The sequence below is a fragment of the Lithobates pipiens genome, unplaced genomic scaffold (genome assembly GCF_037356315.1).
Source record: "Lithobates pipiens isolate NorthernLeopardFrog02 unplaced genomic scaffold, aLitPip1_a1.2 Scaffold_10, whole genome shotgun sequence".
In the NCBI taxonomy this organism is placed as follows: domain Eukaryota; kingdom Metazoa; phylum Chordata; class Amphibia; order Anura; family Ranidae; genus Lithobates; species Lithobates pipiens.
This window is the reverse complement of record NW_027507686.1, coordinates 30,939,024-30,951,039: the sequence shown is the minus strand read 5'-3', so window position 1 is coordinate 30,951,039 and position 12,016 is coordinate 30,939,024. Positions and strand designations below refer to the sequence as shown.

Genomic DNA, 12,016 nt, shown 5'->3' with positions numbered 1-12,016 from the left:
AAAAACAAAAAAAAAACCTTCCCCTCCTGAAGACCCCTGGGATGTAAGATATAATTTGCCTAGGTAAGAAAACAGGAAGCAACTGAAGAAGCATACAAAAAATAGTTTACAACAAGTAAATATGATCTACTTTCCTATCTATTTACTAATACTAGAGGCATAAGGATTAAAATAGTCAATATTAATTGAGACAGTGAAGTTCTGCTTTAACCACTGGCTGTATTTTATTCAATATTTTATACAAGTTATTGAATGAAATTCAGCCAAAATATTTTGAGAAAGGGATACTTTCATCTTTAGGACCCATATTGGTTTGTAAGTATTGGCTGTATTTTCTTGAATAGACATTTGAGATCAATACAGCCAACACATTTCAAGAAAGGAGCTCCCTCTTCCTCAGGGCTGTGTGGTTTGTTCAATAAGCATTACAATACACGCCTTCGCGTGAAGCGCTCCTACCCTCCAGACTGGTACATAGGACCCATAAGCTCTTCAGAATCCACCTCAACATAAGCCTTAGATGTCGACTGGCATCTGTAACAACATTTTGTTCTAGAGCAGTGGTCTCCAAACCTGGGGGTCGAATGCCAACCCTTGCTTGCCTTTATCTGGCCCTCAGAACACTATTCCTTCCACCGACACCAACAAGGGGGCATCATTCCTACCACTGACATCAATAATGGGGACCCATTCTTCTCACCGACACCAATAATGGTCATTTTTTCCCATCCCACTGGTATTGGGCGGCACAGTGGTGTAGTGGATTGCACTTTCACCTAGCAGTAAGAAGGGTCACTGGTTCGAATCCCAACCACGACACTACCTGCCTGGAGTTTGCATGTTCTCCCTGTGCCTTTGTGGGTTTCCTCCGGGTACTCCGGTTTCCTCTCACACTCCAAAGACATGCTGGTAGGTTAATTGGATCCTGTCTAAATTGTCCCTAGTATGTATGAATGTGAGTTAGGGACCTTAGATTGTAAGCTCTTTGAGGGTAGGGACTGATGTGAATGTACAATGTATATGTAAAAGCGCTGCGTAAATTGATGGCGCTATATAAGTAACTGAAATAAATAAATAATAAATATTAACAATTAGGCACTATTCCTCCCTCTACTAACTACAGGCACTATGTAATTATTTTTTTTTTACTCCCACTGATACTGGGGCATTTTCTACTTTCACTAGCCACTCCGGCCCCCCTAAAATCTGAAGGACAGTAAACCAGCCCTTTGTTTAGAGACCCCTGTTCTAGAGCGACCATATGATGACCATACCCAGGAACCCTAGATTCCTCTGACTTTAGAATGCCTAAAGGGATATATTTATAGGACCTAAACACGTCTTCATCAGCAGATAACATGATGATCTGTAGCTGTTTAGGCAGAAACGTCACAACATGAACAGTTATTAAACACCGGCTTTATTATATACACAATTATACACACTTGTTAGTCACCAGCGATGTGTGTTTTTTTGTTTTATTTGTGAATCAGTGCTCTCCGTATCTATATTAATATATAAATATACTTTAAGGACTATTTTCTTAAACACAGTTGGTTTTCCAGTTTTGGTCATATATAATGCCATGTAAAAAATACAGCCGTTAGAAAAAATATTTGCCTGGGGGGACCTGAAGTCGCAAATGTAAAAAGGTGTTTGGATTAGATAGTGCTTCTCTCTTCCTTCTCATTGATAGCGTCCTCTGGTTATCATTAAGTGCCCTATACCTTTCAAGAAGATGTTCTGATCCAAAATCCCCGCAATTCTATTAGCCACAGAAGACAATTGGTGCTGCCTCAGGGACAAAACCATTTCTGCATACGTGTCGGGAGCAAAATATTTTTTTTTTCACCTGAAAGTTTTTAGGTTTATAAAATTGTTTGAATCGCTATCTTTTGCTTATGGGCAACACCTATTAAAAGGATAAAATGTTTAGAGTTTGGCAGCAAGTTTCCAAAAAAATAAAACTAGCTTAAAGTTTTAGAGCAGCAACAAATGCGTGAGACTTTCCACAGATACGCCGACAGCCAAACATTAGGAACCCGCGTTGCCCTTGAGATCCAAGAGAAAAAGCGTCTTGCTGCGAAACGCTTTGACTTCCTCAACACAGTCTGGTGTTCAGCCCTGAGAATTTGCAATCGAACTCCTCCATCTGGGCCAACATTCAGGCTTCAATGTCAACTTGAAGCTTAAAAATGAAAACCTACATTTTTTTTTATTTTGTCCATTAAAATTTTTGCTGGAAACTATCAAACCTTTTTTTAAACATTTGTGATGGTTTTGCTACAAAATAACAAAAAAAAAAAAAAAAAAAAAGCAATAGAAGATGAGGTTTTAAATACGAGTCAAAAATAACTTACTAAAAAAGTTATCCCTTCCCCAGCCCTGTAACAAAGACAGTCAGTCGCCTTCAAAGTTTTTCATTTTGTGTAACAGTTTTTTTTTTTTTTCAAATTGTGCTTGATAAATCAGAATTTTGCTAAATAACATTTAGAAGAGTTTTTTTTTGCACTCCTTTTCATAGTGCAAATCTTCAGCCATTTACAAAGTAGTTGGTGTGTTCAAGAACGTAACCCTAGGAGAGGAAAACCTACCAAAAGGGTCAACTGGTGGGTCCTAGTGACCGCCACAGGGTCTGCTGATGGGTTCTGGGTCCCCACAGCCATTGCACAGTCATGGTGTCCAGTTTCAACATCTCATAGCAGTGGCGGCAGACTAGCCCATGTGTCGGGCAGCATCCTTTTCACACTGGAACAATGTTTCTCATTGGCTTCTCATAGACAGTACAAACCACAAAGAAACAAAATGGTCCTTCAAACTGCTCAGGCAAGCTGCTTAGTGCTTTAAAAAACTACTTCTTGCAAAAAAAAAATGTTCCCCAATGCTATTTGACATGTTCAGCTGCGTGGGAAGAACAATAGTACTTTTTGTGGGCTATGAATGTGGAAAGGCTGCTGAACTTGATGTTGCAAAGTCGACAGTACCTGTGATTTCCATTGGGCAGAGCAGAAGATAGACTGGCTTTAGGAGGCTGCATGGGTTTATCCCCAGGAAGAATAGGCACCCTGGTTTCAGCCAAAGGGTTGAGAGGAAGAGCTGGAGAGCTTGGCAACAGGGGCCTCGGGGTGCTGGTGAGCACTGGCCGCGGAGTGGTGCTTGAAACAGGGCTGCCATTAGAGGAGGATGAAGAAGAGGATGAGGTGACAGCATCTTTACAGTTTGCAGTGTCTCTTGGCAGCCCTTGGCCCTGCAGGGGAGAAGTGGATGAGGTGGGTGGGCTAGGCAAGCTATTCTCAGACGAGCTGCTCTGCTGAACCCGAGCAGGTAGGAGCAACTCCATGAACGCTGTTTGTAAACGGTGACCTGGGGTGGGTTTGGCCAACAGCAGACCATGAACGCTTCGGAAATGTTCAAGAAGGTCTCCTCTGATAACCACATTAGGAGGGCAATAGGGACAGGTGGTGGTAGCAGATGGGGAAGCCTCAACTGAGCTGGTGGTGTACTGCTGCAGTGGTTTTGTGTCAGGAACAGTAATGTAGGGAAGTGCAACTGACTGTATGGAGTCGCTCCCAGATCCTGGACTCAGAGTTGCTCTCCGCTCTACTTTCACCCTCACACCATCCTCTCCGATCTTCCCTGAGGCATTGAGAGGGGACTTAATTTTCTGAAGTTGCTGTAAGGCTTTCTGTTGTAAAGGGGCCACTGGGCAGGAGAACTTCTTGTGAGCCAGATAGCTTTCCAAGCTGTTGAAGCTGATCTGACAAGCCGTGCACTCGTGGTAATCTGTCAGAGGGACGACCGTTGCAGCAGCTGGCAGCGGCAACGAAGACTCCACAGAAAGGCGTGGCTTCTTACTTAGATCGATGGGCCCCTCTGCTGCATCTGGGCTGGAGCTGGGTGAGGGTACAGTTGGTGCTGCTATCAGCCCTGGCATGAGAGGAAGAGCCTCCCCCCGGGTCAGCGGGAGCAACGCTGGAGAAGTTAGGTCTGCAGGGGATACGCCATGAATTTCATACAACTTTCGGCGTTTCCGCGTTCGTGGAGCAGGCTGTGGTGTGTACGGTGGCCCGGCCTTGGTGATCACTCCGCTGCGCCGCAGAGGAGGATCGTGACGTGATGCGCAGTAGAAGCGCTTGTGCACTACATAAGTCTCATGTTTGCTGAAACGGATGTTGCAAGCTTCACAAACAGTACGAGTTAGGTCTTCCTCTGCGTCTTCCAGCAGACCAGGGCTCTGGCTCCCCTCACTCGCGTGGCCGCTTCCGGATGCTTCATTTTCTGTTCCGGCACCCTCCTCCACTTTTATCTGTACAGTTGAGGTGCTGCTTTCCCCTGCAGTGTCTTCTTGTTGTTGTGGACTCAATCGCTGTTCATCAACAGCTGACATTGCGGGAGCTATGGCGGCTCGCACTGGGTGCACCTTCACCTTGCGCCCGCTGCCTGGATTTTCATCTGACACGTGCCGCCCAGAGCAGTAAAGTCTTTTGTGCACATAATAATTGTTAATGTTATTAAATGTAATCTCGCACTCGTAACAAGTAGCGCCTTTGGGTGCCGGAGTTCCTGAAAAGCCAACAGAAGCGATGGCTTGTCCTTGTTTCAGGCGGCTGTGTACCAACTCTGACATCTTGGCAAGGATCTCTGAGGCTTGCGGGACGATAGCGGGAGCTGCCTCGTGTCCAAACATATACTGAGGCACTATGATTGTCCCCCCGCCAGCAGCTGCTCCACTTTCATTGGGGACCGGGCTTGACCCCGGGGTGGGACTGGAGATCTCAGTCTTAATTTTAACAGCTGGAGAGGGAACCAGAGCAGATTCATCTCTAGCTTCAGGGCTGGTGGAAACAGTTGCGCTGACTGGTCTTGGGGCATCTGGTTCCTCTTTAATGTGGATTTTCAGAGGATGATCCTCCATACCTGAGGAAGAGGAGACCGGCGATTTAGCATCTCCATTTTTCAAGCTATCGGGAGACAGCTCCTTCTCTGCATCAGGTGGAGACTTGGAGGACCGAGAGAGGCCTGGGAGAGAGGCAGTAGCGTGCATGATTGCATGCTGTTGGAGACTGGCAAGGCTGTCTGCCAAGAATCCACATAAGCTGCACTTCAGAAGGCTGGAGATCTGATTTACCCCTGTGAAAAAAAAAAAAAAAGAACCAACATGAGTAAAAAGGAACAAACTATATAATTAAACAACCATGCAGAACATTAAACTGGGCCAAGTCGACCTAACCTCAGAAAGTTAGGCTTGTCTATGGGATAAAGAACATTTAGAAATTGTATTTGTATCTAACCAGCACCCTGAAAAATCGACCTTTGTCTGAAATTTCTCCTGAAAAATATCGGTACAGTTTCTGGTATGTGAGGGTGCCTGGGCAATCCTGCTTTATCCTGTTCTGTGGCCTCATAGCTGTATATCTGAGGTATGAGATCATCTAAGGCACTGCAGTCTCTTGACTGCTGGTCTCATCAGATTTGGAGGGAGCTTTGGACTACTGTGCTGCTCAATGTTCTCCTTGCTAGAGGTTCTGCCATGAGGAAGCAAAGCCCTGCCTCTGCAAAGATGACCACCTACACACAAACACATGGTACAGAAAGAGTATGGAATGTCAATAATGGGGAAAATATCAACTACAGGAAAGGGCGAGGTGAGCAAAGTGTTTGGCTCGGTATTATTCCATGTACAGAGCCCAACTGACATCTCACACCTTTCCTTTTTATCATCTGGTAATGCCGTATGTTATGATTATTTTTTTTAAACAAATTTCTCTTGAAAGTGCCCTAATATACCCTTTGTGTGAGTTGGAAAGTGCTTCCTCCCCTCCCACGCCAGTGCTCTGTGCAGCATAGGTGAGTAATGGTTACAGCTCCCACCACAAATGTCCTAATGTAGAAGCTTAGCGCTGAAGAGAAGAGGGGGCATGTCTGACCAGGTCAGCTAAAGTTCTAAAGCGCACTGGGCAGGGTGGTCAGGATCTGGTGACTGTGCATACACCTGGCACAAAAAAAAAAGTGGAGGCTAGTGGCATTCACAATACTAAGGGCTGGTTTTCAACAACAAAACCTACCGGAGTTTGATGGCTTGGCTGCAGGCAGCGTTTTCACGACTGGGTACACATCGACCTTTGACCCAGGCTGGCAGATCATGTGATTGGTTACCAGGTGGCTGTACAGAATGTCTCGGGTGGTGGAGATGAAGCCGCACCCATGGCACACACCTAAGAGCAGAATCAAAGGTAAATTAGGAATATCCCACTGCGTTCTAACCAGCTGGATCTAAAGATTTTCATTAGAGAGAAACTGTTCAGTTGTTTGCAGCACTTACTGCAACATTAACTACCACAGAAGAGCTGAGAGCGGTTAAGTTTGGACAAAATGGTCATTTCAAAGTCACAGAATAAAACCGGTACATGGCTAGACCAACCCTTTAAGTCTTTAGTCTAAGCTCAACTGATAGGCATGTTGGCTAGCCATTGACTGCAACTGGAAGATACAACTGCTGAAAAATTGATCTAAAATTTATTTCTAAAGTGACTTTCACAATTTATTTATTTTTTTCATTCCTGCTGTTTCGTGTTTTTTTTTATTTATTTTTTTCACGGCATGTGCACATTTGTAAAAGCTCCCTCTAGTGGCCAAATGAGATAACTTTGTGCATGTAAACCCTATCTCTGCGATTAATTCTCACTCCCAGCATCACTGGAGCAAGAGCTCCCCCTAGGGGTGGTTGTTGCACACATGTGTATTATATGTTACTAAAGTGATTGTGTACTGGGGATACGAGGTCTTGCCATTTATCAACAGGCGCCATAAAATTTCGTATACATAGCGCTGTTCCCTGCTGGAGCCCCCAAATGTCACTTTCTGAAGTTTGTTTACCTTGACTTAGCAACAACCATCCCCCCCATGTCATACTAGTACAACAGATCAAATTGCGATAACAGTCCAAGTAGCTGTAATGTCGTCACATAAAACAGTCAATGCGTTTTTGGGGGTTAAAAACACTCCGGATTATGAAATAGATAGATATAAATGATAAATACAAAAAATTGTCAAACAATTAATACTAAAATCCATAGTAAATGAGCTCCTGGTGTCTGGCCGATATATCCTGCTTCTTTCTCGATGTTTGGGCTGTGGATTAGTCTAGGGGGCACAGTCGAGGCTCCAGGACATGCCCAGTGGTAAATCCCTCCGTTCCAACTCAGCAGCGGCTTCCCTGGATAGAGCAAGTACCAGAGGGCAGCCCGCCATCACCGTGCACATGGCGTCTCAAACGGAGGCCTTGGATTCCTCCCCTGCCACACCAGCGGACCTTGCAGCCACCATGCAGACCATCACCACAGGCCAAGCAGCACTTATGGACAAAATAGACCACCTGCAAACCAAAGTTGACTTCATCTGCCAAGATCTGGACTCCTACCACGGCCGGGTGGTGGGAGGTCGAGCAGTGGGTCTCTGCAGCAGAGGATGCAGTTGGGGAGCACACTTGGGACATAAAAACCCTGGAAAGTCGCCCTGAAGATGCAGAGAACCGAAATAGGCGCAATAATCTGCAGATTATTAGCCTCCCGGAGGGAGCAGAGGGTACTGACCCAACTGTATTTACAGAGCAGCTCCTTACAGTGCTGCTGCTTAAGGCTCGCTTCTCCCCTTTTTTTAATGTAGAGAGGGCCAATCGTATGCCTGCCGCAAGAGGCTCTCGGGGTTCCCCACCCATACGTTTATCTTCAAACTGCTGTACTTCAAAGATCGACACATGGTGTTGAGGGAAGCCAGGGCCCTACAGGAGTTAAAGTATGAAAATGCTAAAACGTATGCTTTTCCCTGACTGCCCCGTGTTCTTGTTTATAGTTCTGTTTTCCATATACATGCTAGTACGTGTCATTATGCCTTCTGCAATATATGTCTACCGTTCTGTCTGGGGAAACCTATATCCCTGCTATTGTATGGTGGTGTGGTGGGTGGTCAAGGTTCTCACTGAAATTCCTCCTTTTATAGGTTGGATTATAAGACCCTATGTCTATCTGTATAATATAGTGTCCTGGAACACCAGGGGCTTAACCTCCAAAAATAAAAAGATCACTGGTGTTTCAGTTTCTGCAGCAACAGTCTCCCCATATCTGTATACTCCAGGAGACTCACCTGACTGGGGGGAGACTTCTGAATCTCAGTAGGCCCTGGGTTGGTCACTCGTATCACTCCACATATTCTAACCTCTTGCGAGGAGTTAGCATATTGAGCCAAAAATCTTTGCCTTTTTGTCTGCTGTCACTGGATGTAGATCCTGGGGGTTGTTATGTCATCATTCATGCTAATATAATTACTCTATAAATTGTTATTGTGGGATTGTATGTACCCACTCCTGCCTCAGTTGCTTTCTTGTACCAGCTAGTATTCAGGCTCTTGCAGTATGCCACTGATCTTGATATTTGGGGACTTTAATATGGTCCCGGGTCCTGGGATGGACAGATTATTCCAGACATCTGGCAGTCTGGGCAGAAGCCTTAAATTTCACGGATGTCTGGCGCTGGAGACACCCCAAGCTGAGGGCGTATACCTGCCACCTACGGAACATTCTCCAGAATTGATCTGGTATATGCTGGGGGGTCTGTCCACCCCAGGGTGAGATGTTACTATTATGCCTAGGGCTATCTCTGACCATGCACCTATCTCCCTACAACTAGGGCTGTCATGCTTTCCATCAGAGGGCCTGTGGCGTCTCTCTAGATTCTGGTGATCTGACTCGAGGGTAGACATGCCATGCAAGATGGATATGATCACGTTCTGAAACTCGCAGGATCGCTCTGTCCCTATTCCTGTCACTTGAGATGCATTTAAGGCCTGTATGAGGCGTAGTTTTCAGGAACACATTGGGAAGGTCCGAAGGGGGGCTTGCAAAGAACTACAGGAAGCCAAAGCTAGGGCTATGGCTTTGGAGGCAATTTAGGTTAGGGGTCATGATCCCCAGATCTATTCCTGCTTTTGGGCAGCCCTGTGGGATGTGTCCCTTATTTGTCTCTCCACTATTAAAATCCATCTGCTCCACCAGAGCCAGAGGATTTTCGAACAGCGGGAGAAGAGTGATTGTCTCTCGGTCTAGTTGTCGCGGGAGCACTCCTCTCCAGTGTCTATTTCCCGAATTCAGTCCTACACTGGGGACACCCTAACAGATCCAACCCAGATTAATGTCCGGTTTGTCTCATACTATCAGAAACTGTATAGTTCCAGGGTGTTGTATACAGAAGCAGAAATGCACGAGTATTTAGACCAGGTGGATCTACCATGTCTTAGCCCCTGTACACACGGTCGGAGATTTCGACAACCAAATCTGTCGGATTTTGTCTGTCGGATCTTGTCCGAAACTATTGCATACACACGGTCGGACAAAGTTGTCGAAAAATCCGATCTTTCAGAACGCGATGACGTAATTTCGTTACGATGGGACTACATTCAGGCTAGTAGTCAATAGCTTTGATGCAGGAATTTGATCTGAGCATGCATGGCACTTGGTCCGATCAAAATTCTCTACACATGATCGGAGTATGTCCGATCGGCCAAGTTGGTCAGGAAATATTTCCAACAAGTTGGAAAATTGGGTCCGACGGAATCAGTCCGATGCATACCACACACAGTCGGATTATCCGACAACACGGTCCAATAGGACACATTCCGACGGATTCTCCGACCGTGTGTACAAGGGCTTACAGATTCCTCTAGAGAGAGGCTAGACAGCCTCCTGACTCTCAAAGAGATACAAACGGCGGTCAAGTCTCTGCAGGATGGAAAGATGCTGGGCTCGGATGGGTACCTGGCCAAAGTCAACACTACGCTGATGATCTCCTGCCTATATAACGAGAGGTGCTTATAAAAGCCTTTGAGTGTGGCGAGCTGCCACCGTATATGTACGTAGCAGTGGTAGTGATCCTCCCTAAGCCTGACAAGAACCCTGAATTGTGCTCATCCTACCAGCCAATTTCTCTCTTAAATGTTGATTTAAAAATATTGCTATGATGGATAAGTAATACAATCATACTTTTTATTTTTCTGCATTGGTATATAATGATTTGAAAGATTACTACCATTTTGCCTATGTGTTTGGCTAATCTGTATTCTGTTACTTCTCAATAAAAACATTGAAATACAAAAATACTTGCTAAAGTACTGGCCGTCAGATTGAATTCTGTGATCACAGCTTTAATCCGCCCAGACCAGTCTGGGTTTATGCCAGACAGAGGGACAAACAAACAAACATACGCAGACTACTGACGCATATGAACAGGGCTGCGGAGGACAGCCTGAGGGCAGTGGTATCCCTGGATGCCAAGAAAGCATTTGACTCGGTTAAATGGGAGTACCTCTGGGCTGTCCTTCAAAAGTTTGGGTTTGGGCCCGTTTTTATCAAGTGGCTGCATCTGATGTATGTATGCTTCTCCCAGGGCTCGGGTGCCCACCAATAACTAACTATCCCTGGCTTTTCCACTGGGCAGAGGCACCAGGGTTGTTTGTGCTCGCACTGGAACCCTTGGCATCGTGGATACGAGCTGAGTTTGTGGTCAAGGGAATCCAAGTGGGGGTGGTGGAGCAGAAAATATCCTTACCGTATATACTCGAGTATAGGCCGACCCGAGTATAAGCCGAGGCCCCCAATTTACCCCCAAAAAACTGGGAAACCTATTGACTCGTGTATAAGCCGAGGGTGAGATATGCCTGTCCATCCCTGTGTGTGTGTCCATCCATCCATCCATCCCTGTGTGTGTGTCCATCCATCCATCCATCCCTCCCTGTGTGTGTGTGTGTCCATCCATCCATCCATCCCTGTGTGTGTGTGTGTGTCCATCCATCCATCCATCCCTGTGTGTGTGTCCGTCCATCCATCCATCCATCCATCCCTGTGTGTGTGTCCATCCGTGTGTGTGTGTGTGTGTGTGTGTGTGTGTGTGTGTGGCCTTGTGTGTCCAGCCTACCTGTGTCCCCAGCCTCCGTCCGGTCCCGAGCCTCCGTCCGGTCCCGTCCCGTCCCGAGCCGAGCCTCCGTCCGGTCCGGTCCCGTCCCGTCCCGAGACTCCGTCCGGTCCCGTCCCGTCCCGAGCCGAGCCGAGCCTCCGTCCGGTCCCGTCCCAGGATCACCGCTCTTCGTCGGCGCCCATTTTCCTGTTCAAATGCCGCGCCTCCCTGTCTGTGATAGGCGGAACACAATTTCCCAGCAGTCTGTGTTCCGCCTATCACGGCCATCCTTTCATCCTCGTCCGTAGTACGAGGATGAGCGGATGTCCGTGATAGGCGGAACACAGGCTGCTGGGAAATTCAGTGTTCCGCCTATCACAGGCGAAGGCGGAGCCGGAGGCGCGGCTTTTGAATTAGAATAGAATGGCCGCTGTCTGTCTGCTCGACACGCTGATCGAGCAGGCAGACAGCGATGACTCGAGTATAAGCCGAGGGGGGCACTTTCAGCCTCAAAAAAGAGGCTGAAAATCTCGGCTTATACTCGAGTATATACGGTATATGCCGACGACACCATCCTGTATTTGAGCAATGTCTCCTCTTCCCTCCCAGCGGCCCTACAGATAATTTATGTCTTTGGAACGTATTTGGGAATTAGGGTTAACTGAGATAAATCCCTTTATAAATCACCTTGAATTCCTCACAGCCTAGACCACTTATGCAGAGCCCACTAGTCTGGGTGGACAACTTTAAATGCCTGGGGATATGCATGGGCGGACTGGTCACTGGGTACTTGGACTTTAACCTGATACCCCTGCTGACGTCGTTCTCGTGGTGCTGTATGGACTGGAAGTCACTCCCAGGGTAAATTTAATTTAAAAGAAAAGAATTTTCTCCCTACATTTTTGTATTTCTTTAGAAACTGCCCACTCTTGCTCCCAGCGCCTTTCTTTAAGACTAAAGTCCATAGTCTTCTCCTTTAGCTGGCTAAGTAGGGTGCCTAGATTGGCGACATCTACACTGCATCTATCGGTAGGACAAGGTGGACTAGCCCTCCCCAATTTCTAGCAATATTA

The 12,016-nt window shown here is 46.5% G+C and overlaps 1 protein-coding gene across 2 annotated transcripts in view; it reads right to left on the bottom strand.

Moving 5' to 3' along the window:
- Positions 1–1,399: 1,399 nt before the first annotated feature.
- ZFPM1 (zinc finger protein, FOG family member 1) overlaps positions 1,400–12,016 on the bottom strand; it is a 163,198-nt gene continuing 152,581 nt past the window's right edge. For both annotated transcript variants that reach the window (XM_077453368.1, XM_077453370.1), the window contains 2 exons: positions 6,066–6,215; positions 1,400–5,130 (listed from right to left, as the gene is read on the bottom strand). In XM_077453368.1, coding sequence (XP_077309494.1) covers positions 2,885–5,130; positions 6,066–6,215 — 2,396 coding nt within the window. In that variant the 3' untranslated portion in view covers positions 1,400–2,884. The remainder of the gene's footprint in view (positions 5,131–6,065; positions 6,216–12,016) is intronic.